Here is a 25,006-nt window from a genome sequence, read left to right as displayed (position 1 = left end):
GGGGTCCCGGGCCTCCCTGCATAATGAGGGACCCTGAACGTCCCCTGGCAGAAACCCACGGGGAAGGAGCCATCCCTCCCACAGACGTGACAACCCCAGAGGCTGGGTCCCAGGGAACACCACTCACAGGATGCCTGGTCCCCGTTGGTCTTCAGGGCGATGTCGTTCCTCTCCTGGCGCCCCTTGGTCCCCGAGGCCTCTTCCATCTTGTGAATCTCTGACAGGCAGAGCTTGGGGTTATAGTGGAAGAAGAGCTTGCCCCGAGTGATGGTGAGGTTGTGTTTGTCCCAGTCCCACAGCTGCCTCAGGTTCTGGTTGTCCAGTGCGTAGAATGAGTAGTTCCTGCATAAACCCACATGACGCCTGTCAGCCCTGGCCCTTCGGGGGAGTCGGCCCCGTCGCCACCATGTAGGATCACAAGCCTCATGCTTGCTGGGCTGAACACGGTAAGCACATGCTTGGGGGTGAGCCGGGAGGAGCACCCGGCAGGGCCAGGAGGGGGATCCTTTTGCAGACCCGGGAGGGGCGGCCCTCTGCAGGACCAGCAGGCCTCAGAGCTCAGTCTTGGGGGTGGAGGGGAAACAGGTCTAAAAGGATTCACTCAGCAGGAGAGCTGCAGTGGGTCAGCCTAGAGAGCTGGGTATCAGAACAAGGCAAAGAACAGGGGGACCCTCTTCCTCAGCAGAAGCAGGGCCAGGGGAATCCTTGAAGGGTTTCTGTTTTAGTCTTTTACTTTTATTCAAACACTTGTTTTTTCTTTTTATTTTATTTTATTTACTTTTATGAATTTAGGACAGAGTCTATAGGGCCTAGAGGGTCTCACTACATAGATCCTACTGGTAGTGATCCTCCTTGTGTTAGTTGATACATTGTGTCAACTTGGCTGAATCAACCCGGCAGTTCTCCGCATGGGGACTGAGCCCCACAGGTGGGCAGGGCCCAGGAATTGAGAAAGGCAGGAAGCCTGCCGCCCTGCCCCGCTTCCGTGGAGAAGTCTGAGTCTTCGGAGGAGCTTGATCTCGGCAGCCACGCCACTTTGGAGGAGCTTGGAACTTCACTGTGGAGCGCTGGTCTTCGCAGTCAGCGCAGAAGAAAGAGAGAGGCTTGATGGACGCCGCCGCAGCTGCTGCTCCTCCTCTGCTCTTCAGTGTTTTCTGCCGCATGAACTGCTGTTGTTTGCCTTGGAGCCAGCAGAATATGGACTGAACCCTCCAGTAACTGTGAGCTAAATAAACCTTTCCTTCCTTCATTTTGAGTGTCGGGTATTTGTCCCAGCAACGAGTAAAAAGTAACTAAGATACTCCTGTTTTCAGCCTCCCAAGAGCTGGGATTACAGGCATGCGCCACCACGCCCAACCTCATTCGCAGCAGGCCAGCACAGCACACTGAGGATCTGGCCACTCAGCTCTGCCAAAGCAGGCGCTTTAGTCCACTGAGGTATTTAACCGGCCCTCTCAAACACTTATTTTTTCTAGTTTTTTTTCTTCTTGTTGTTTTTTATACAGGGTCTCGATACATACCTTGGACTCTTAGTGACAGCCTGTCTCAGCCTCCCCACTACTGGGATTGCAGGCATATGCCACTACACCCAGTTCTACACCCAGCACAGTGCACCCAGGGTTCTGAAACCAGCACAGCATGGGGTACTGGCAACCAAGCTTGGACCTTGTGCTTGCCAGGCAGGTGCTTCGGCTGCTGAGCTATCTCCCCAGGCCTTTTTTTTTTTTTTTTTTTTTTTTTTTTGTCTTTTTGAGACAAGGTCTCACTACGCAGCTAAGGCAGGTTATGAGCTCACTCTGTAGCCCAGCGTGGTCTCAAACTTGCCACAATCCTCCTGCCTCAGCCTCCCGAATGCTGAGGTTACACACATGCGCCTCCACACACAACTTGTTCAAACCCTTCTGCGGCACACTGTGATTCCACTCGTCATGGGGAGTCGATCTGCATATACACCTTGATGCTCTTTATTCCTCCACCCGCCTTCTGCCCCCTCCATCTCTTCAATCCCCTCCCATTTGCAAAGGATCTACTTCCTGTTTCTTACTGTGTATCTTATTCCATTCCTTGATGGTTTACATCTTGGGTTTCTCAGATAAGAGCACCCATGTGGTATTTTGTCTTGCGCTTGCCTACTGAGCTATCTCCCTGGCCACCTATGTGGTATTTAAGCTTGTGGGTCTGATTTATTTCACTTCACATGATGGTCTCAAAGTGCAGCCCTTCTCCCATGAGTGACTCAAGTTTACCCTTCTTCACAGCAGAGTATTGCTCCACTGAGTATAAATACAACATTTTCTTTAAGCATTCATCTGTTCATGGACATACAGGCCTCATTCAAGACTTAGTTGTTACGCTGGAGAGACAGCTCAGCTGCCCAAGCACTCGCCTACTGGGAGCCACACAAGCTATGAAATAGATCTAATGTGTATAGGCGAGATTAGGTCTCAGTGCCTAAAGCAAACAAGCTACCTCAGTCCTGAGATAAACACACTGTCTGGTTAAGGTCAGTTATTAGTCGCTAGGCAACCTTGTGTCACACGTTACTAACTTTGCAAAAGTATAACTAAAGGTAGGTTTCATTGTTCGTTTGTATTAGTCTTGCCCATCAGGCAGACCAGTGACCACCCAGCCCAGCTTTTGTCTTCTTGGCTATCTTTTCTCATTCCTGCCACTATTTCTCCCAGGACAGAATCAATCGCAGTGAGACCAACAGATCCCTACACCTGCCTGGCAAGCGCAAGGACCCAGGTTCGATCCCTGGTACTGCATGCATGGCTGGGCCACTGAAACCAGCATGGTGATGCATGCTTATAATCCCAGCGCTGGAGAGGCTGAGACAGGAGCGTCACTACGAGTCTGAGCTCATATCAAGACCCTGTACCAAATAAATAAATAAAAAGATTTCACTATTATGAATCATGCTACTGTCAACACAGGTGTGCATGGATCACTGTGACAAAAGGCCTTTAACTCTTCTGTAAGCTACCTAAGAGGGGAAGAGCTGGGTCAGGTGCACCTCCCGGTTTCAGTTTCTGAGGGGCCCTCACCCTGGTCTCCACACTGGCTGCACCGGGTTACACTCCCACCAACAGTGGAGAAGGCTTTCTTTTTGCCCACAGCCTCACCGACATTTGTTAGAACTTGAGTTCTTCACGATGGCATCATTCTTCCCGGGGAAGAAGGGTTGCTTTTATACCATGTCGCTGACTCCATTAGATCTGTGACCCACAACAGCCACCAGTAAGCCAGCAGGAGATAAACAGGAAAAGGAGAGGTCTAGACCCGCACTGCCACACACACACAGGCCTTATCCACCCGGCACACAACCGCTGAGTGCCCGAAATGGGTCCACTGCAAGTTACTGCAGGAGGAACCCATGATTTCACAGACATAGCCAAAAGAGAAGGGAACCTGGATAATCTTTTAAAAATGAATACCATGTTGCAATAACATTTCAGATCTCACGGGCCAGGTAAGCTGGGTAAGTACATTTAATCTCACCTGCTTCTGTGAAGGTTCTCAAAATGTGACTCCCATGACATTTAAAGTCCATGTGTGGCCTGCAGTCTAAATCTTTTGGACAACATTGGTCTAGTTCCAGAAAGCCCAGAGAGGAAACAACGGGGCGATCCAAACAGAAAGCCTGAACTGTATCAAAAAGGACAGCCTCGTGGCAGAAAAAACGACACGAGCTGGCGCGGGAGTCCAGAAAGTGGCGTAGACATCAGTGGTGGCTTGCACACTCGCTTGCTGCCATCCTCTTTTCCTGCCTGTCCTGAGATGGGACTGGAGAGAGGGCTGCCATCCTGGCACCACGAGTAGCACAAGGAGTTAAGGAATCCGACGGGTTTCCTGGACATCCTGGCCTGTGAGTCAATCTTGAAGTTTCAAAGCACCATTAGCCTGGATGTTTTAGTACTGAAACAGGGTCACCTGAACCCCAAGGAGAGCACACAGGCTGGGGCCAGGAGCCCCAGAAATGGGCATGGCTTGGGCCAGAGAGGAGACTCCTTTCATCTGAAGCACCTGGAGGTTACCTGGGCCAGCTAGGAAACAGGCTAGGGGCAAGAAGGGAAGCCAGGGTGGAGGCCCTTACAGGCAGGAGGAGCCGGCTGCTGCCCCTAACTAGAAGAGATTCTCGTATTTTGTGCTTGGGACCTTCTACAAGTCCCAAGACAAACTCTTTCCTCTGGGGACTTTGGCTGGCACTGTTATGGAATAGATGTATTTTTCTTCTTTTTGGTTTTCAGATCAAAAGCAAAAAAAAACCTTAAGTGTATCCAATTCACAACCTTCCCAGTCAGTATCTGAGCCACCAACACAGAACCAGGCAACACCTACCCCATTTCCAAGATCTCCCCTCGAATCAAGCGTAACTTCCGGAAGAAGGAGAGGGACACCAGTGCGTAGGACCGGCGGATTTTTAGATAGCCTGAAATCTCTTCAATGAGGCCCAGGTTGGCCTCCAGCTCTGCTGCCAGGTTGTCTGTGGAAAAGAGGAGACCATTCTGAGGATTCACAGAAACAGTCTAATCTTCCCGCAGGGTCTCATGGTGGGAGTCGCCAGCCTGTTTCCTGCTTGTTACAAAACGCAGATTTATGATCTCCCAACTCCCAGCTTGAAAAGTGAGAGATCTCAGTGTGAGAACGAGTCTCACTAAGTCATCGTGTTGTCTGGTGAGTGTGAGCTTGATCCTGCGGTCCTCCCATCCCCGCTCCAGCTGGAGGACAGGCACACGCCACCTCTCCCCCGCTCCAGGCTGGCAGGGAACACAAGCCCGCAGCCACCCCACCCGGAGCACTCACTGCCTCCCCGGATGTTGATGACGAGGCTCCCATTGATCACAGTGCAACCGCGGAGCTCCTGGGCCGAGGTGACAGAGTCAATGGTCTTCTCGACTTCCAGGTGACAGACCTTGGGGCAGGGGCCCAGGCATGGGGTACACATCAAGCTGCAGATACAGCAGGGAGAGACTGGTTAGGGCACACGCAGGGCGTCCCCCAGAGTGGGCCCATCACCCACACATGCCAGCACCCCTACCAGCGTTGTTCTGAGACCACACCAGTCCTCCCAGGAGTGCTGGGCATCCTGGGTAGCGCCTGGCCCCCCGCTGCCAGCAGCAGCCCCTCCCCTGCTTGTGACTATTGCCGGACACTGTTGCTGGACATCGCAAACGTCCCTGGCCAGAGAGGGCAGCAAATGGCACCCAGATTAAAAAAAAACACTGCGGGAAGACAGGATTGGAATTCAGTCATTTCTCCCCCAACGACAAATCCTACAGGGTTCCCCTGGAGTCAGGGACACAAGGTTTTATCCAAACAGGACACCCCCCTCTCCCTACGGCAGTCGAGCGGGATAGGCCTCCTGGCACCGAGGCAATGGAATCTAACTGCATCCTCTGAAGCCAGGCCCACATTCTAGTCCCGAAGGGCCCTGAAGCCACAGACTGAGGCAGTCAGTGGTGGTGGGCATCAGGACGTGGCTAGTGGCTGCTACTATTCCAATACAGCAGAACGGAGCTCACCATCCCAGGGCACAGGCCTCCACTGTTGCGTGTCTGCTGTGACCCTCCAGGCTTGGTAGCAGGTGACTTAGGCAGCCTTAGCTCTGTTTGCAGCTTAACACCCTCAGATTCACAAGCCCAGGAGTCCTTAACAAACCAGCGCCCCCCCCCATTGTCTCCATGTATCTTGGTGCTTGGCAGGCCACGCCTTGCTAGATCCAGGCAGGGCACAGGACCCCCTCTGGGAGGACCACCATCACCCACCCCTGCAGGTGGCACAGACGCCATTGCACAGTGCCAGCCAGTCCAGTGAGGGGCTCCCTGACCTCCTGGGAAGAGAAATCTCTCCCAGAGGCTCTGAGAGGACACTGCCAGTTTGCTAGCCTGGCACCACCAGCGAAGCAGAAGCTACCGGAGGACAGAGGCAGCAGAGTTCAACAGGCAAAACACAGGAAGAGGCCAGCCCTGTGCGTCACATGAGCTCCCAGTGGCAGCTACACCTGAAGCGGGTTGCTGACTTCTTGGGCACCAGTAAACACCTTTCACCTTGCTTACAAAGCCACAAGATTCCCACCTGTTGTGTTCTCAAAGTCCCGGACCCTTCGTGAGACACACAGAGATGTCAACACGGCCACATGAGGGCAGATGATATATGATAGAAACCTCACAAAGTGCTCAGCATGTGAAGAACCACAAAATAAATAAATAAATAAAATACTTTTTAACAGACCCTTAAGCTCTTGCTTTGACTTTGGTTTTATTTCTTTGAGTTTATTTTTTGGGTCGGTTGGTTAGTTTGGGTTTTGGGCAACTGGGTCTCCCATGTAGCCCAGGCTGGCCTTGAACTCACAGAGATGTTCCTGGGATGACAGGCGCGCACCAGTCACCGTGCCTGGCTCTGAGGATCACTTCTGGTCAGCAGCACCACCCCCCACCCCACCCCCATGGGCTCCACATTCTGCATTTGACTCCTCAGGAGTACCTGGGGTTTGTGGCATGATAAAGCCTGCCTGCCCCTTTCATGCCTGTGTGATTCAGACCTGGGAGCTCCACATGGTGGGTTCAACCAACCAAAGACCACACAGCACCAGGACTGGCCACTCACCGTCTTTCCCAGTCATTATTCCCCACCCAGGCACAAAATCCCCCGCATTTCCAGAGCAGTAGGTATCACCAGTAGTATGGGGGTGAAATCCGGCAGGAGTGCAGTCATACACAAATACCGGTTGTTTATCCCTAATTTAAAAGTCTAAAATCTGGACTGGGGAAGAGAGCTCAGCAGTCCAAGCACCTGCCAGCAAACTCGAAGACCCATGTTTGATCCCTGGTACCCCATGCCAGAACTTACTTATTATGTTTGTGTAAATATTCTAGAGTCTGAGGAAAAGAAATCCCAAATCTAAAATTTTCTCCTGCTAAGCATTTTGTTTGAAAAAGGGGCCCCTCAATCTGTACTACACTCTTCTCTTACTACTGTTTTGTGAACAACTGGTAGCAGTCCTCTTGTCTCAGCCTCCCAAGTGCCCGGCAGACAAGCACACACCACCATGCCCAGCTGCCTACGCTATTTTATTCAAGGATCCTAAGCACACACAGCGTCTGGTATTTGAGAGGTTCCCCACAGAGGCCAAGAGCGGGCTGTGCATCTCGTAGTCACCCTGGTTTCTGGTTCAGAGCTCCAAACACTCGGAACGTCCTGAGGTGGAGATGACCTCCGGCTGGGCCCCAAGTGATGTGGCCACAGTTACCAGGGGATCAAATGACTGGGGCTTGCAGCCGCCGGAGGGAGCTGGAGATGCAATCGGCCACACCACCGGTTTGTTGTTGTTGTTGTTGTTGTTGTTGTTGTTTCTTTTTTTAATTTCTACAGGGTCTCACTACTTAAATGGACTCCTGTGTTTAGCCTCCCAAGATTACAGGTGTGCACCACCACGCCCAGTCTCAATCTCCGTCTCAGCGCGCCCCAGGGGTGGGGCTGGCACGGCGCACTGGGATCGAACCCTGGCCACTGTGGTCTGCCTAAGCAGGTGCTTTAGCCTGCTGAGCTATCTGGCCGGTGCAGCCACATGACCTTTGATGCAATCAATTGAGCCCACAGAGTGAGACCCCAACAAAAGCCTGAGACACAGAAGCTGGGGGGAGCCCCTGGGTAGGGAATCACACAGCTAGGCTTTGATTACACTGGGAGAGGGCACAGCCTCCATGTGTTTAACTCTCCCAAACTTTACCTTCTGGTTGCCTTTTAATGAAACTCCAATTATGCGCAGCTATCTTTTAGAACTAAGTGGCCCCAAAAGACTCATTGTGCACCGGTGGTTGGCTTACGAGGGGAACTAGTGATCAGTGGACTCAGCTGCGTGTGCCGCAGGGAGGGGGCCCTGGTACAGGTGGCCACTGGAGGTGTGGCCCGCAACTATGCATTCTGGTCTTTGGCTCCTCTCTTCTGTGCCTACTCCCAGGCTCTGGGATGTAAGCAGCCTTCCTCCGCCAGGCCCCGCCCCACCAGGCCACTTCAGGAAGTGCAAGCAGCTGACCATGGGCTGAGCCTGTGCAAACCATGATCCAAAATAAATCCCTCCTCCTTCAACCCGCAGGTACCCAGTGTTTGGTCTCCATGGTGGGAAAGCTGACCAGTACATTTCTAATAAATGATCCAACTCAAAGGCCTGCAGTGCGCTGTGCCTTCCCCTTGGGAAGTCTGCAGACAGCCCCACATGGCTGAGGTCAGGATTATGCTGCAGCAGCCCAGATGGTGTCAGAACAGCTGTGCTGGAAGGAGAAGTGGCCAGATGTTGGGGTCCTTAGAGCAGCTCCACACCTCTGTGACACCAGCAAGCTCTCAAAGCTCGGAGTTAGCAGCGCACGGCCCCAGCCCAGACCCAACAGACCCTAGTCATGGTGAAGAACAGCACTGGACCGCTGTGGGTCGGCCCCCGCCTAGGTCTGCTCTTCACGACCGAGTTGTCCGGGCTGAGCCAGTGCCAGGGCGACCACACAGCTCTGGAAGCTGCTCTGGCCCTTCCTTCCCCAACCCGCGTTCCGTGCTGCAGGTCCCCATGGGTGAAAAGCACATGTCATCCGTGCTATGACTGCAATACAGGCACAGGGTCTTGGAAGTCTCTTCCCAGCCGCTCCCACGGGGAGCAGCTAGGGCCCCGCCTGCTGAGTCCGAGGCCCGCTGGGACTCCTGGGGTATTTACGAGCAGGAAGAATCTAGCACGTAGAAGCTTGAACAGCACTCAGACGGGGGCTCAGACGTCTTGGATCTGGGGTGGGAAACCTCATGACAGCAGCCGCCGACCTAAGCCACCAGAGGTCTCTCTAGCCAGCCCGGCCATGGCTGTACCAGCCTGGGCCCGAAAAGAGAACGAAGTCACAGACCTCCAAACTGCGCCGTGTTGTAAGCAGTTGTGCACTAGTGAGACTTGTTACGCACAAAGCACTAACTGATACAGCCCCAGAGCTCACGACCTGGGGGAACAAATAAAGTGGCGCTCGCGATATTGGCTGATGGTAAAGGCAGTGAAGAGAGCTAACGCGGAGGATGCGCCGAAGCACCAAACTGGCAAAGGCGGAGGATGAGCCCTTGGGGGCACGGCAAGTGTGGGCGGGGCGGATGAAATGACTTTGAGTCCAGGACGAGAGACGAGGCACCTGCCCTGCACATCCGGGGGGCTTCCTGTGATCACACAGGTGGTTTTTCAAAGCCTCCTACAGCCAGTATGTCTAGGATGGAAAAAGAAAGATAAGCCAAGTGCCAGCCCACTGAGCCAGGCTTGTGGGGGGACTTGACATTGGGGGGAACTGGGGAGAGATAGAGGGGGCCACAGAAAGGCCAGGGAAAGCCAGGGATGGTAGTTTACGCCTGTAATCCCCACACTCAGGAGACTGGGGCTGGAGAAATGTTGTGAGTTCAGGACCAGCCTGGGCTACAAAGTGCGCTCCAGGCCAGCCTGAACCACATAGCAAGACCCTGCCTCAAAAAGGAAGGAAGGAAGGAAGGAAGGAAGGAAGGAAGGAAGGAAGGAAGGAAGGAAGGAAGGAGAAAAAGGCAAAGATTTTCAATGCCCACTTTCTAACAGGTACCCCACACCCATAGAAGGCTCAAATATCTGGGCCACCTTATGTGGCCAGGGCACCCACAGATCCCACCAGGGACCTTCAGGTGGCCACACACAGTGCCAACATCTTCGTGCATTTGTATGGGTTCCCAGAAATCTGCCATCCAGAGCTCCAACCCTCATAAGCCACACAGAATGGGCAAGATATGCATCCCTTTCTAACTGACCTTTGCTACCTTCCATAAAGGTTTTGGAAGTAAACATACGTTAATTTTTTTCTTTTCTTTTTTTTCTTTTTTTTGGCGGAACCAAGGATTGAACTCAGGCCCTTGTGCTTGCCAGGGAAGCGCTTATTCCACTGAGCCATCTCCCTGGCCCAATTTTTTTCAACTTATAAAATAAAATATCTGTATTGCTTTCTATTCAGGAAAGACTCCTACCATGAAGAAGTCTCTCTTTCTCTCCCTCCCTTACTCCCTCTCTCTTCCCAGTCTTGCTATATAGTTCAGGCTGGCCTGAACTCACTATGCAGCCTGGACTGGCCTCGAACTTAGGGCGATCCATCTGCCTCAGCTTCCCAAATGCTGGGGATTACAGGCATGTACCACCACTCCCAACTCACAAAGGATGTATTTCTTAGGAAGTTTATCTGAACACACCATAGACACAAATACCAAAGAAAATTGCTATATTTCTTAGGCCTTAACTATGGAAGGGGAAAAGCCTTTTATTAAAAGCCAGTGTCTTTCAAATACACATCTCCTCTTTCTCAAATGGGGGGAAGCAGTCAAAAGCAAGCCAGTCACGTTCCAAATCGTACCCCTAAACTGCCCCTTCCCCCCAGAAGTGGCCCTATGAAGCATCAAGGTGACTGATGGTGAACTATTTTTGGTCAACAAAGCCATTTGATGTTTTTGATTTGTTTTGTTTTCTAAATCAAAAAATGTTTTGTTTCCTAATTTTAAAACAAAGCATATTGTACTTTCAGGTTCCATAAATACCCCCCAAAAGGTCCTAAGAACTAAAACAATTTGCTTTTCTTCCCACCCTCTCTCCACCTGGGCAAATACAATGCCCCAGCAGAGCGCTCTCCTTTGGCCAAGTCTCAAGTCTGAGCCGGGCCGCTCAAGGCCTCCCAGCGTGCGTCTGTTTCCGATTTATTTTTGTATTTTGTGATGCTGAGTGTTGCTTTTTTTTTTTTTTTTAACCCTCCACACATTAAAAAAATAATAATAATCAAGAAACATATTTGCTTAACCTCAGTTATAGCCCCAGATGCTGAAAGAACTTCTCTCAGATGCTAACAAAACATCTGGACATGTAAGAAATTTGCTCCCCAGCCAAGGGGAGAAAGTGCTGCCACTTCTCACCCAAACCGTACACATGGCTTGCTGGCTCAGTACTCAAGCAAGAGCAAAGCTCCAGGGAAAAGCGCAGGCGTGACTCTCCCCTTCTTTGAGATATTCCTTCTTGGGGTGACTTTGGAAGAGGCAGAGGATCCCCAGCTACATTCTACTTCTTTCTTTCTTTTGCTTTTTTTTTTTTTTTTTTTTTTTTAACACCACATGGCCTCAGTATGTAGCCCAGGCTGGCCTCGAACTCCTAGCAACCCTCCTGCCTCAGCCCCAAGTGCTGGCATTACAGCGTGTGCCACCAAATGTAACAGTGTGACGGCATCACAATGTGGTAACAAGGTAACACCGTAGCAGCCTGGTGATGTACCAATAAGGAGCGCGATCAATCGGGGAAGGGGTAGGGCTTCCGTTCTGCAGCAGTGCCCAGCGAGCTTAGATATGGAATAAAAGACACTGCACGTGCTTACTATCTGATTCTTTTGAGGAAACAAAACTGTTCACTCCTGTGTCTAAGCTCAGGACCAAAACCAGGGTCAAAAATAGCACCTCTAGGGACACCCAGGCCTGTCATCAGTCAGCCCATGCTGTCAGCGACAGTGACCTCGTTCACAGCCAATTAACTCGGGCTCTGCACACAGTATTTATTTATCCATTTGCAGCCGTGGAGCGGAGCCCAGGCCTCACACATGCTCACCCAACGCCCTGGTGGCGAGCTATACCCAAGCCCCTTCTGTTTTATTTGAAGAGACAAGAGTTGCCTAATGTACCCTCAAACTCATGGTCCTCCTGCCTCAGCCTCCCAAGCAGCGGGGTCACAGGCGGGCACCCCCGCAGCCAGCATGCACAGGTTTACTGGGTAAATCACCACCACCGGTTTTAACCACCGTGCGCAGCCATCCCCGTCGGCTCTGTCCCTGTTCCCTCCCTCTCAGATGCCCCCCTCCCCAGAACCATGCCCACGACTTACTTGCTGGAATTCATTGTGTACCCAGAGGGACACTCGGGGATGCACCTGTTGTTGTGAATGACGTACTGGTGGCAGCCCTGCCTGCGTGAGTTCTTGCATTTATTGTGCAGGTCTAGGCAGAAGCTGAAGTTCACGCAGCGCCAGTCCTGGAAGTGGTAGTAGGGAGGCGGGCAGGTGGCCACACACCTGCCATCCAGGTAGAAGTTGCGACAGGCCACGCACTTGGTGGGGTCGTCGGGCTCGGAGCAGTCGCCCAGGCACTCGCTGTGACAGCAGAGGCCTTCAGTGGTGCAGCCGTGGGACTTGCAGGCGGTCGGGCAGACTAGAGAGGGAAAGACAACAAGCCAGTCAGGGGCTTTGCCCAATTTCTGTCCACACGCGCAGCAAGCCTAGGTTCAGGAATGGAAGCCAAGCAAAACAATAACAGTGACAGCCACACTTCCACGGCTCTTGCCACGAGCCACACACATCACTAACAGACGCCCCCCCAAGCCAGTGCTGACCTGGTGAATGCCAAGCCAGCCCCCACAGAGGGGCATGGAGGCGCTCACTTGGGGCCTGTGCCAATCTCCATGGTGATTTCGGGCTGCTCAGGGCAAGCCCAGGAGCAGAGGTGGCAAACAGACACACAGTAGCACACTGTAAAGTGGTCTGTTCACTAGCAGATAGGATCTATATCGACCAGTGCTACAGCACAGCGAGGAACCTGAAGAGCACAAACACCGGAAACAGGCAGGAGGAGGGAACCCTACAGGACTCCAGCTACACTAGAGGCTGGTGGTTTGAGGGCAGCAGGGGCAAATCTCCAAATAGCTTAGAGGCATAAGCATCCACCTGCCAAGCTCAAGGTCCCGAGTTTGATCCCCAGCCCCACATGCAGGGCCGGCCCCAGAACCTGGTGTGGTGGCACAGCCCGGTAATCCCCACACTCGGGAGGTTGAGACAGGAGGATCACTGGGAGCTCGAGTCTAGCCTGGGGGCCTCAAAAGTAAGCACAAAGCCAGCCCAGATTGCACAGCAACTGTATTTAGAAAAATACAATTTAGAAAAAAGTGCGAGGGGAGGCACTCAAGGTGGAGCTTCCCCAGCATCTGGCTCCGTCCCTAGCACTGCAAAAAAAGATCCGGATCCAGGAGACGGTCCACTGATGACAGCAGAGCCTGCGCGCAGACTTGCCGCTGAAGGGGCCTTCCTGGCCACTGAACCTATCCATGTGGACTCCAGCACCGCCCACCAGCTCACACACACCCCCTCTGCCCCGCCACTGCCCGGCGCTTCCTGATGACCTCTCCCTGGCAGAGCCTTGGCATCTGTCAGTCCTGTGCACCCCACCTCATCTTCCTCGCCAGGCTTTTGGTAAATTCCCACGTGGGCAGACAGCCTGGAAGCAGTGAGACCACCCCCCGCCAAAGGCTTGGCCCACCTCACAAGTGCTTCCTTCCCACGCTCCCTGTAGAGTACGAAGCGGCATTTGGAACCCAGGAGTTATTCACTCAGAATCTCCAGGTCCACTCCAGGCGTGGCAACACGTGCTTAGGATCCCAGCACTCTGGGAGGCTGAGGCAAGAGGATCCCAAGCCTGAGCCCAGCCTGGGCAGCTTAGTAACCCAGCAAGACCTTGCTTCAAATGTTTAAAAGGGGGATGGGGTAGGGCAAGAGGTATGCCTTACAGGCCCAGTGTCCAATCCATGGTACTACAAGAAAAAAAAAGGTCCCCAGGAGCTATGGCTGATTACCACAGCAAGACTTCACGGCGGGGCTGGTGAGATGGCTCAGTGGTCTAAAGCACCTACTTAAAACCAGGTTTGGTAAAGCACAGGGACCACAGTTCAATCCCCCAGCACCACATGCCAGCCAGCCCCGCCCCCTGGTGGGCTGAGCTGGCCACACACACACACAAATAAATAAACTTTAAAAAAAAAAAAAAAAAAAGACTTCACGGCACCCAGTAGATTCCACGGACTACACCCAAGGATCACAAGCAACCTTACGCCCAGGAGCACCATCCCACTGAACTTCCTGCATGAACAGAACCGTCCCTATCTGCACTGTCCAGTGCATGATGCCACTTCTCCCCGTGGTGGCTGAACTGTGGCTAGCGTGACTGAGAAACTGAACCTTTTTTGTAAATTGTGGTGAAATGCACACAGCATCCATCCGCTGTCTTTTTTTTTTTTTTTTTAATTTTTTTTTTATTTTTATTTATTTGAGAGAGAGAGAGAGAGAGAGAGAGAGAGAGAGAGAGAGAGTGGTGTGTGTGTGGCCAGCTCAGCCCACCAGGGGGCGGGGCTGGCTGGCATGTGGTGCTGGGGGATCGAACCGCGGTCCCTGATGCTTTGCCAAGCTTGTTCTAAGTAGGTGCTTTAGACCACTGAGCCATCTCTCCAGCCCCCCATCCGCTGTCTTGACAATTACGACGTCCACAGCTCTGGGGCGTTCTGTACACTCACACTGTGTGACCACTACTCCCATCTGCCTCCAGAAGCTGTCCCCCTCTTCCCAAACTCACACTCACTGTCCCTTCTGGCACTGCCAGCCACTTCCTGCCTCTGTGGTCTTCTGGTTGCTCCTGAGACCTCTCAAGAGACTGGCCCTCTGTCCTATTCCGACTGGCGCCTTGCTCTGTGCATTAGTCAGTCCTCCAGGCCCATCCATGGTGCAGCCTGTGCTGGAATTTCCTTCCTTTTTAAGGGCTGAGTTCTATTCCACTTCCAAGCTGACCCAGTTTTGGTTAACAATCCACCGGTGCCTGGACACTGAGGGCTGCTTCCACTTTGTGGCTACTGTGAATAACACCGCTGTGGCGTGGGTGTCCAAACACCTCTTTAAGTCCCTGCTTTCAGGTTTTCTATCTACGTACCCAGAAGTTGAGTTGTTCCATTGTACATCAATGAGTTGTTTTTCAGCACTGCAGATGGAACCCAGGGCTTCACCAAGGCCCAATATGCATCTACCAATGAGCTACAGCACCAGCCATAACTCTACTGATTTTCTGATAAACTGTACTTTCGTGCTGTCACCCACAGCAGCCGAGGTACCTTGCATTCTCACCAACGGTGCACGAAGGTTCCAGTTTCTCCTGAAGAATCAAGCTTCTGTTTCATCTTCATTCACTTTAATTTCAATATTATGGGACCACATAGGCTTAGAGAAAAACAGTAAGCTTCTTGCTGAAGCCCACAGGCCCCGGGGGGCCCAGTCGCTGTGGATGCCCATGTAACCCTCTCCCAGGCTCCTTCCTGCCCCTGCAACCCCAGGCTCAGCCCTGCCGCAGGGCCTTTGCCCAGCTGTTCCCAGTGCTACAGCACCCTACACAGTATCTCTTCACAGCTCCGCTCACCCTTCGGATTTCACCCAACACCTGACAAACCCCACTGCCCGCCTCCCCAGAGGAGGTCGCTGTTCCTTCTCCAACCATGTTGTGGCGCGTGATCTTCTTAAATTTTCCATATAGCACTTAACACTCTAGAAAAGTTGTCCTGTGTGCTTTTCCTTCATCTAGCAGGGAATCCCGAGGGGTGGAGCTTTTTGGACCTTCCCCACCACACCAGATCCAAAGAGCAGGTAAACAGGGACTCTGCAGGTGCTGACCCCGACAGCCGCAGGTCTGCCCCTGTTAGACAGTGGCCAGGAGTCCATCCAGGGACTCCCAGCTACGGGACCTCCACAGATCACCTGGACCCTGGAAAATGACACACCAATTCTTGGGTGTCCACATCAAGATACATTCTGGTTCTGTAAGTGCAGCTGAAGAGAATTAAGGAGCTCTGACTGGGAATACAGCTCAGCGGCGCAGCACCTGCCTGGCAAGCACAAAGCCCTAAGTTCGACTCCTGGCACCAGAGAAGAATTAAACAGCTCTACAGTAGGAGCAGGATGGGACAGAATGGGAGAAACCAACAATGTCCGTGAAAGGTTTTCAGGGTCCACGTGGTCCACACCAGATGCAGAGCTGATCTGAACAAGGACTCAGCAGGGAGAGGGGACCCAGCATTTATCATCCCTCATCCGCCCTTCCCATCCGATAGAATGGATTTGGGGCCAGGTGCACGCAGCATCAGAGATGGGTGTGGTGCCGAAGGCCTCTGATCCCAGCTCCTGGGCCAGGGGCTGAGGCCAGAGGACCGCAAGTTAAAGGCCAGCCTGGGCCACCTGGCAAGAGCCTGCTTCAAAATAAATTAATAGAGAGGCTGAGGGTCCAGTCCCACGCTCCTGGGGTTCAATTACTATGTGGTACTGGGAGGGTCTTTAAAAAAGAAATCCCAAGAAACAAACGGGGTAATGTGGCTACCAGACCTCCTGTTTAACAGACACATATTTTAGGCTTGCTATAAGTTAGCTACTGGCCCCACGATTATTACTGGTACTACTTTATATCACTACTAGCATTGTGATTATGATCCCAGTCTTCCCTTGGCATCGACGGGGCTAAATGCCAACAATATGTGCAGGCACCCGAATGAGCAGCTGTTCAAGTCCCTGTCAGGAAATGGTCACAGAATCTCTCAGATCTTCCCAGACAAGAACGCACCTCTGGGTGACTTAGCGCAGCTAGTGCTGTCCACGGGTTCAGTCAACAGCCGTTATGCCGCATTATTTAGGAAATGATGGCGAGGGCAAGTGGCCCGGTTCCGCACGGTTCCGCACAGACGCGTTTCCCCAGCTCCTGTAGGCGGAGCACACAGATACGACCCCTGAGAGCCGGCTGGGCGACCCCATCGATCCCACGATCCCACGGCAGGCAGCCAGCCAGCCAGGGCCCGCAGGGACCAGCCGGTGGGCGAGGCGCTTGCGAGGGCAGGAAGGGCGCGCGCGTTTCCCGGGCTGGGGTGGCAGCAGCACCTGCGAGGTGCCTTTCATTCATAAAAAGGCTCCAGCAAGCCACAGCTTTTTAAAAAAGAGAGAGAGAGAGAGAGAGAGAGAGAGAGAGAGAGAGAGAGAGAGAGAGAAAAGAAAGAAAGAAAGAGAAAAGCAGTACTAACTTCCCAGGCACCTACGCTTCCAGCCTAGACAATGAGACATTCTCCAACGCCTGCAAACTGAGCCAACTGCAAGCAATGCCAGTTTGACTCTGGGCCCTGCCTGACTGCACTCACAGGATCCCCCGGAAAGGGCCAAATGGCCAGGAGACCGGAGCCACGCGGTCCAGGGGTCCACCAAGCCGGGAGGCAAGAGGTATGTCATACATAGATCTAAAAAGGGACTAGCTGAGTGAAATGGAATTTTTAGGTCCTGCGATGGGTTTTGGTTTTGGGTTTTGGTGCCAGGAACCAAACTCAGGACCTCATGCTTGCCAGGCAGGTGCTGTGCCCCTGAGCTACATCCTGGCCTCATTTTAGTTTCCTGAGGAATCTGCATGTTTACAGCCACCAGGGTTGTGCTAAAGGTCACACGGCTGTGTCCCTCCAAATCAGCAGCACTGGGGCGACCAGAAGCCCAGAGTCACACTGCTAGCAGGGAGGGCTGGGGTCAGGTTGGTCAGCGAGTATACACTGTGGTTACACTGGAGCAAGAAGTCCTGGGTGTGGGGCCAGGGAGATGGCTCAGTAGGATAAGTGCTTGACTGGTAAACGCAAGGATCTGAGTTCAATCCCCGGTTCTGCAAAAAAAAAAAAAAAAAAGAAGTCCTGGGTGCGATAACACCATAGGACAACTCCAGATGAGGACAGCAGGGAAGACCTGTCGGCAACCTGCAGGAAGGGCCTGTGGAAGTTCCCACGGGAGGAGATTAGCATGAGTGAGGAGGTGAACAGGTCTGAAGTGTCTGTTGGCAGTGACCAAATGCAGGGCTGTAAACATGCTAGGCAAGGACTCTATCTCGAACTATAGCCCCAGCCAGAAGACAAGGATGGATTTGCCCTGATTTAAACATTACGTAAAGGGAGAGGGGACAGCTCAGCAGCACAGCACCTGCCTGGCAAACACAAGGTCCTGAGTTCGATTTCCAGTACCAATGAAATAAAATAAACGTTGCACAAGGTGACTATGTAGCAAAACATCCCGTAGTACACAATCAACACACACAATTTTTAGGTTTCTGTGCGCCCATTAAAAATAAATTTGAGGGGGAACTGCCCCTTAGCTCGGTTCTGTGGCTGCTTCAACAAAGCAGTCAGGCTCAGGTTGCAGTGGTAGTGGTTCAAGCCCGCCAAACCTGCCCTGAAGGCATTCAGAGCAAAAATAAATAAATAAATAAATTTGAGGGGCCGGGGAGATGGCTCAGCGGAATAAGCGCTTCCCTGGTAAGTGTAAGGGCCTGAGTTCAATTAATTTGAAGGGCCGGCCAAATAGCTCAGCAGATTAAAGTGCCTGCAAGCAGACACAGCAGCCGGGGGCTCCCCGGCTCTGCCATTCTGGGCCTGCCATCCCAGGCCTGCCATGCTGGCCCTACCCCCGGGACACACTCAGACGGCAATAGAGACTGGGTGTGGTGACGCACACCTGTAATCCCAGCACTTGGGAGGCTGAAAACAGGTGAATCTCTACCAGTCCAATCTACATAGTGAGATCCTGTAGACCCTGTACTAAATACATTAAAAAATAAAAAGGTATTATTAAAAACCAAACTGCAGAAATGAAATAACTGACCTGGCCTCTACAAAAATACAGAAGCGGGGCTGGTGAGATGGCTCAGTGGTCTAAAGCACCTACTTAAAACAAGCGCAGCAAAGCACAGGGACCACGGTTCAATCCCCCAGCACCACATGCCAGCCAGCCCCGCCCCCTGGTGGGCTGAGCTGGCCACACACACACACACACACACACACACACACACACATTAAAAAAAATAATAATAATAATAAATTAAAAAAAAAACCAAAACAAAAATACAGAAGCTGTGTGAGACACGGGAAACTAAGGAACCGGCCAAATAAAAAAGTAAAGGGACACACCTGCTGGACACAAAACTCGGGACCAGTTTGAAACCTCCACCAGGAAAAACTACACATCATCAACACTGGACAATATCAGGGCGGGGGGATGGAATTTATCGGAGACTAGATTACCATGATGTATCTATCTGTGCTGGTTTCCTGATTTGGGACACCGCACTGCGATTGTGTAAGGGAACTTTCTTGTTCGTAGGAAAACCCACTGAGGAATTAAGGGCACCGGAATTTCAACACACTCTCGAAGGCCTCAGGAAAACAAAACAAAACACATAATGTGTTGCACAAAGAACATACTGCAGAAATAATAAGTCGAATAAGATACAACGTAAGCAATCAATGAGGCCAAGTGCGACTCTTCCAGCTCGATAGGCTTCAAACAGCAGCCGAAGGGCGGGCAGCGCCTACGTGCAAGGCACAGCGCAAAGCCACGGGGAGAAAAGCGGGCTGTGCTGTCAGTAACTGGTGCACAGAAACTGGGCACTTTTGACTTTTTAAAAAAGTCAAGTTTTTTCGTAAGTCGTAGGTGGCAAGCCAAACAAAAGACACTACACTAACTTTCTATACGTGTTATACGATGTTACATTGTTTTCCAACGTCAGCAGTTTAAAAATATTTTTTTAAAAAAAACCTCAAGTGTTACTATTGCAAAAATTACTGCTTTCCAGAAATTTCCAAACGGAACAGTTGCATCACGGGTCAGTGGGCACACTCACCACTAGGCCTGGGAGCTCCCTGCGTGCGACTTTAACACACTTCTTAAAGACACTTTGCTTCCATGCCAGGCTCCACTCTCCTGTGCTGGGCCCTCACTCTGACCTCAGGGTTCGAATCCCAAGAGCCGCGTCCCGCCCACCCGCCCCCTACACACCCCACTAATCATTTTCTCGTGGGGGGAGGGGAGCGAGGCCTGGACTTCTGACAGGCGTGGGGGTGGGGGGCAGCGATAGGACTGCAGGGGCGCGCGTGCGGGAAACAGGGGTGCCCCTTTCCAGGCGCTAAGATTCCGCCGGCGCCTTCGGAACCGAGTTGTGCGACCCTTGAGAGAACTACAGTGCGGTGTGGGTGCGCCCAGGGACCCTCCCCTCTAGGGCACGCTCCGGATTGGCCGTGTGTGTGTGTGTGTGTGTGTGTCGCACGAGTCCCCGCCCCTGACAGCAGGAGCTGCTTGGCCGTGTGTGTGTGTGTGTGTGTGTGTGTGTGTGTGTGTGTGTGTGTGTGTCGCACGGGGCCCCGCCCCCGCGAGTCCGAGCTGCGTCCTGCAAAGCCCCCGGCGCGCTCCGCTCCCTACAATCCAGGCCGGGCGGTGGCGGCAGCTGCAGCGCCGCCCTCGTGTTCAGCCAATGAATGAGCGAGCTACAGGGGGGTGGGGGCGCCCTCGCGCTTAACCAATGGGCAGGCGAGCTGCAGGACGCTGGCCCCGCCCCGGGCCGGGCGCGCGCCTAGATGGGGGAGCTGGACTGGGGGGCGCCCCAAAGGGGCTCGGCAGCGTCCGCCAGGGTGCGACTTGGCGAGAAGCCGGAGGCCGTAGTGTGCACCCGCCACGTGCCCGGGAAGCCAGGCTCACACGTGTGCTGGAAAGGCACAGGTTAGGTATTTTGGGGGTGCCCTCACCACGCACCAGGGGTCCTTGCATTTGAAGACCACCAGCTTGAGCACTGCAGAAGTATTTGCGTCAAACTGCGGCAGTGCACGGGCCCTATCTAGAAACAACCCCCCCCATTCATAAACACACTTTACAGTATGTCTTCTGGCCGGGGCGCTGGGCACCCCTGTACTCCTAGCTACTTGGGAGGCTGAAACAAGAGGAAAGCAAATTCGAGTCACCCCATTCTGGGCACCGAAGCAAGACTCTCAAAAAGTGGCCACGTTGCTGGGTGGGACAGCATTAATCCTCTTGCATGAAGGCCTGGCCTCAATCCCAAATACTTTTTAAAAAATTTTTTTTTCTTTTATTTACTTGATATAGAGTCTCACTATGCAGCTCAGACTCATAGTGATCCTCCTGTCTCAGCCTCCCCAGTGCTGGGATTGCAGGCACGTGCCACCATATCCACTTTTGGTGGCCTGCACAGCATGGGGGCCAACATGGCATGTAACACCAGGGATCAAACCCAGATGCTTGCGCTTGCCAGGCAGGCACTTAGACCGCTGAGCTACCTCCCCACCCCCAAGTACCTTTAAAAATGTATATTCTATATGCAGTATGAATTTTTCAATTCATATTGTTTAATAAGATTTTACAGGTTTCTCTTACATGATTCTTTTACATGAGAAAATATATATTTTCCCACATAATTCCCCCAATTGTTTCACAAATATCTTACTATATATGCTAATTTTTTAATTTACACTACTAGTTTCTTAGTCCACTGAAGACAAGGTTTTTGTGTTTATCTGTTTCTTTTTGGTAAGAGACCTTTTTTGTGTCTATGATTGTACTTTGACATTTTGGACATTCTTTTAGGACTAAGATCCACACTATTAACTAGGGTTGCTCTCCAATTTTTGTTATAAAACTGGTTTTATCTCATAGAAAATTGCTTTTTTTGGGAGGGGGACTCTTTTTGGGACAGTCTCACTACGCAGTTAAGGCAGCTGGCTTTAAGCTCGTTATGTAGCCAAGGCTGGCCTCGAACTCACAATGATCCTCCTGCCTCAGCCTCCTGACTGCTGGGATGACAGGAGTGTGCCACCATGCCTGGCAATAATTTTTTTATTAATATCTACTTGTGCTACATTAAAACCAAGAATTTTTTAAATTTGTGTGTGTGTGTGTGTGTGTGTGTGTGTGTGGCCAGCTCAGCCCACCAGGGGGCGGGACTGGCTGGCATGTGGTGCTGGGGGATTAAACCTCGGTCCCTGTGCTTCGCTAAGCTTGTTCTAAGTGGGTGCTTTAGACCACTGTGCCATCTCACCAGCCCGTAAAACCAAGAATTTTTTAAATCTTTTTTTAACGGCACCGGGATTGAACTCAGGTCCTTACACTTGCCAGGCAAGCGCTTATTCTACTGAGCCATCTCCCGGCCCCTTTTAAATCATTTTTAAAAGACCTTCCCATTATCTAAACCACCACAGCAGCAGCAAGTTTGGTCCTGCTAGCTCACTGGGAACCCAGCCCGGCACTGGCTGGGCCCCGGCTCCCTGGGGGTACAGCCGCACTGTGTCCGCCGCCTCCCACCAAGGCGCACCCTAAGTGGCACCAGAATGAAAACTCGGTCCCTATCACTCCCGTCCCATGATGCCCTAGAGAGAAAGAAACCCCAGAAAGAGAAGGACTTCGTCTATTTTTGCTTATTTCACTCGGAGCCCTACACATGGTAAGCGCCTGAAAGATGTAACAGAAAGAAAACCGCAGACAGAACCGGGGATCAGGCGACACCTCCGTCGCTTCACCCGGCAGGCAGCAGAGGCGCGGGGAGTCACCGTCGGGGCCTTAGACTGCTGGGGGGTGGGAGGGACTTTTTCTTTAGACTGAACAGCTAATTAATTTTTCTAAATATTCCAAAGCACTTTAAAATAGCTGGAGCTGGCAAGGTGCAAAGTTCGGCCTGGATTGCTTTCCCTCATCTTACTAACCTACTACCCAAACTCCTCCTTGCCTAATTTAAGTTTTATTTACACGATCAAGGCAGTTTTAGAGGCTCGGCAGAGAAGATAAAGGGCAAAGTACCGCGGAGGAAGCAGGAGGTCCAGCCAGGAGGGCGGGCAGCGCCCGGACCACCGCAGGGGCCAAAGAACCTGGGTAGAGAGGTGGCCGCGGACCTATGGCCCTAGGGGCACTGTCAGGCCCTAAGGGGCACTGTCCACCCCTCGGGCGGGTACAGAGAGGCAGCGCACGCACGGCTCAGGGCCGGGAGGAGGAGGCAGAGCTGCCAGCACCCACCCGCTGGGCGATGCCAGGGTCCACCTTGGGCTCTGCCCACGACTCTCCGAGGGACAGACGCACAGGAGTGGCCGAGCTGGGGTAGGCCAGGCCTGGGGGCGGAGCCCGGCACCGGCCTGACGGCCAAGGATCGCGTGTCGCGTGTGCCAAGTGGCAGGACACGCCACCCCAGGCTGCTCAAAAACACCCTCACAAACGGGCACCGCTTCGAATGTTTTTTAAGTTCTTCCTCACTGATGTACATAATATACATCTGAGGCCACTAATTATAGGAGTAACAATGGGGGGGAGGGTTGTGGGGTTTCTCTGCCTTTTGGCCTGCTGATTTTCGTATGTTCGTTTTTGTTTTTCCCTTTCTACATTTTGAAACAAGAGCTTTGCTACATAACACAGGTTGGCTTCTTCCTTTCTGTCCCCTGCCTCAGCCGCCCTGGGTGAGGATTCCCGGCACACACCACCACGCTCGCACATTCATGCTGTCTGCTACTTTACTCCACAGACCTCTTCTAGGCTATTTCGAAATTAAGCATAATCAGAAAGTAGAGACGCAGGCAGAGCTATTCTCAGAGACAAAATCCAAGCTTGGATTCCTCTAATGGGAAACAATCTAAACAAAATTAACATTTAAGTCTGTACATGAAGTTATCTTGATAATATTTCTAAAATATTAGCAAAGCCATCCTCATGGGTTTTAGTGGATTAAGTCACATCTGTTTTTATGTAGATAGATAGTTCTTTCCTCTTTTTTGTTACACAATTTCACTGATTCATCCAACAAAGTCTGTACAATGATAGAAAAAAGCTGTATGTTGGTCAGTTCATACACAGAACGGAAGGAGTTCCCAAGCACCAGTGTGACTCCAACCTAATTTCCACGTGGGCAGGCGGATGGGCAGGCGCTACCCTCTGGTAGCCACCCCCAGCCCAGCCCGGAGCGCTTGCTCCAGCGCTTCAGTTCATTGGCTGCTGACTACTCCGTTGTCCCTTCCCACATTTCATTTCCTTCCTCCCATCTCGTTCATTATTCACTGGCTCATTTTTGTGATTCTGCCTAAAATCATATAAAAGCTCTCCCAGTCTTCATCTTACAACAGTCTGTTCCTAAGAGGGTGTCATAGCACGCGCCTGCAACCCAGCACTCAGGAGGCTGAGGCAGGAGGATCCCTGGGAGTGCCAGGCCAGCCTGGGCTACCTAGTGAATTCAAGGCCAGGATGGACTATGTATCAAAGCTCTGTCTCAAAAAAAAAAAAAAAAAAAAAGTCCATACTTATAAGATTCATCTTGATCAAAGCTAAAAGCTTTTGAGTTGTTACTGTTATTTTAAATGATCAAAAGTCTGTCTTATAGGACCGTTTTGTTACGCTTCTAAGTTTTCCAATTATGCATAAAGCAGGCTGCATTTTTTGATCAATCATCAAAAAATGTCTGATTTTGGGAATGTGGGTTTTCTTCTTTTAGATTTAACATATGATTAATTTTTCTAAATATTCCAGAGCACTTCAAAGTGGGTTCTGCTCACTGGCACAGTGCAAAGTTCAGCCCGGACTGGCTTCCATCGTGCTCTAACTAACCTACTACCCCAACTCCTGCGGCCCGACTACGTTTATTCACACGACTACGGCACTTTGGGGGCTCGGCCTGCAGCTGCTCCTGCTGCTTCGCAGCTTCCCTCGGACGTGGCAGGACAGCCCCTCACACAGCGCAGACCCAGCCGCTCTCCTGTGCTCCCTGCTAATAGCTAGGCCCGTGAATTCTTCACTTATCTGAACGCTCATGTTTACCCACACGTGAAAGTCTTCTGAGTCATTTCTGGAATTGAATACGGCTGTTTTCTGATGGTGCGAAGGACAGAAAGGACCACAGCCTGCGTGGGAACATGAAGGCAGAAATGGAAGACACAGAACTTAAAACTGGAAACCTCGGGGGCCAGCCTGATAGCTCAGCGGACTAAAGCGCCTGCTTAGGCAGAGCACAGGGACAGTGGTTCAATGCCCGGCGTGCCGTGCTGGTCCCACCCCCAGGGGTGCACTGAGATGACAATTGAGACTGGGTGTGGTGACACGTGCCTGCAATCCTAGCTCTTGGGAGGCTGAAAACAGGATCACTACGAGTCCGACCTACCTAGTGAGACCCTATAGACCTTGTACAAAATACATTTTTTAAAAAAAGAAAAGAAAATACACCTATTGCAAAATCCCTGGTGACAAACAGGAGATGACTTTTCAGCAGGTGTCCAATGGTGCTGGTTCCTAAAGCCAAAGGATTGCTTCATTTTCACCAGAAAAAAGAGAGAGAAAGAGAGAGAGAGAGAGAGAGAGAGAGAGAGAGAGAGAGAGAGAGAG

General features: G+C 51.9%; 1 protein-coding gene across 4 annotated transcripts in view; it reads right to left on the bottom strand.

The window, feature by feature from the left end:
* Insr (insulin receptor) overlaps positions 1–25,006 on the bottom strand; it is a 141,088-nt gene that overhangs the window by 41,875 nt on the left and 74,207 nt on the right. For all 4 annotated transcript variants that reach the window (XM_023705113.1, XM_023705114.1, XM_004644903.2 and 1 more), the window contains exons 3-6: positions 11,888–12,209; positions 4,807–4,952; positions 4,342–4,486; positions 128–342 (exon numbers count right to left, since the gene is read on the bottom strand). In XM_023705113.1, the coding sequence (XP_023560881.1) occupies positions 128–342; positions 4,342–4,486; positions 4,807–4,952; positions 11,888–12,209 (828 nt within the window). The remainder of the gene's footprint in view (positions 1–127; positions 343–4,341; positions 4,487–4,806; positions 4,953–11,887; positions 12,210–25,006) is intronic.

The sequence above is a fragment of the Octodon degus genome, unplaced genomic scaffold (assembly GCF_000260255.1).
Source record: "Octodon degus isolate 3935 unplaced genomic scaffold, OctDeg1.0 scaffold00214, whole genome shotgun sequence".
Lineage (NCBI taxonomy): Eukaryota > Metazoa > Chordata > Mammalia > Rodentia > Octodontidae > Octodon > Octodon degus.
The sequence above is the reverse complement of the archived record's forward strand: the minus strand, read 5'-3'. Positions and strand labels throughout refer to the sequence as shown.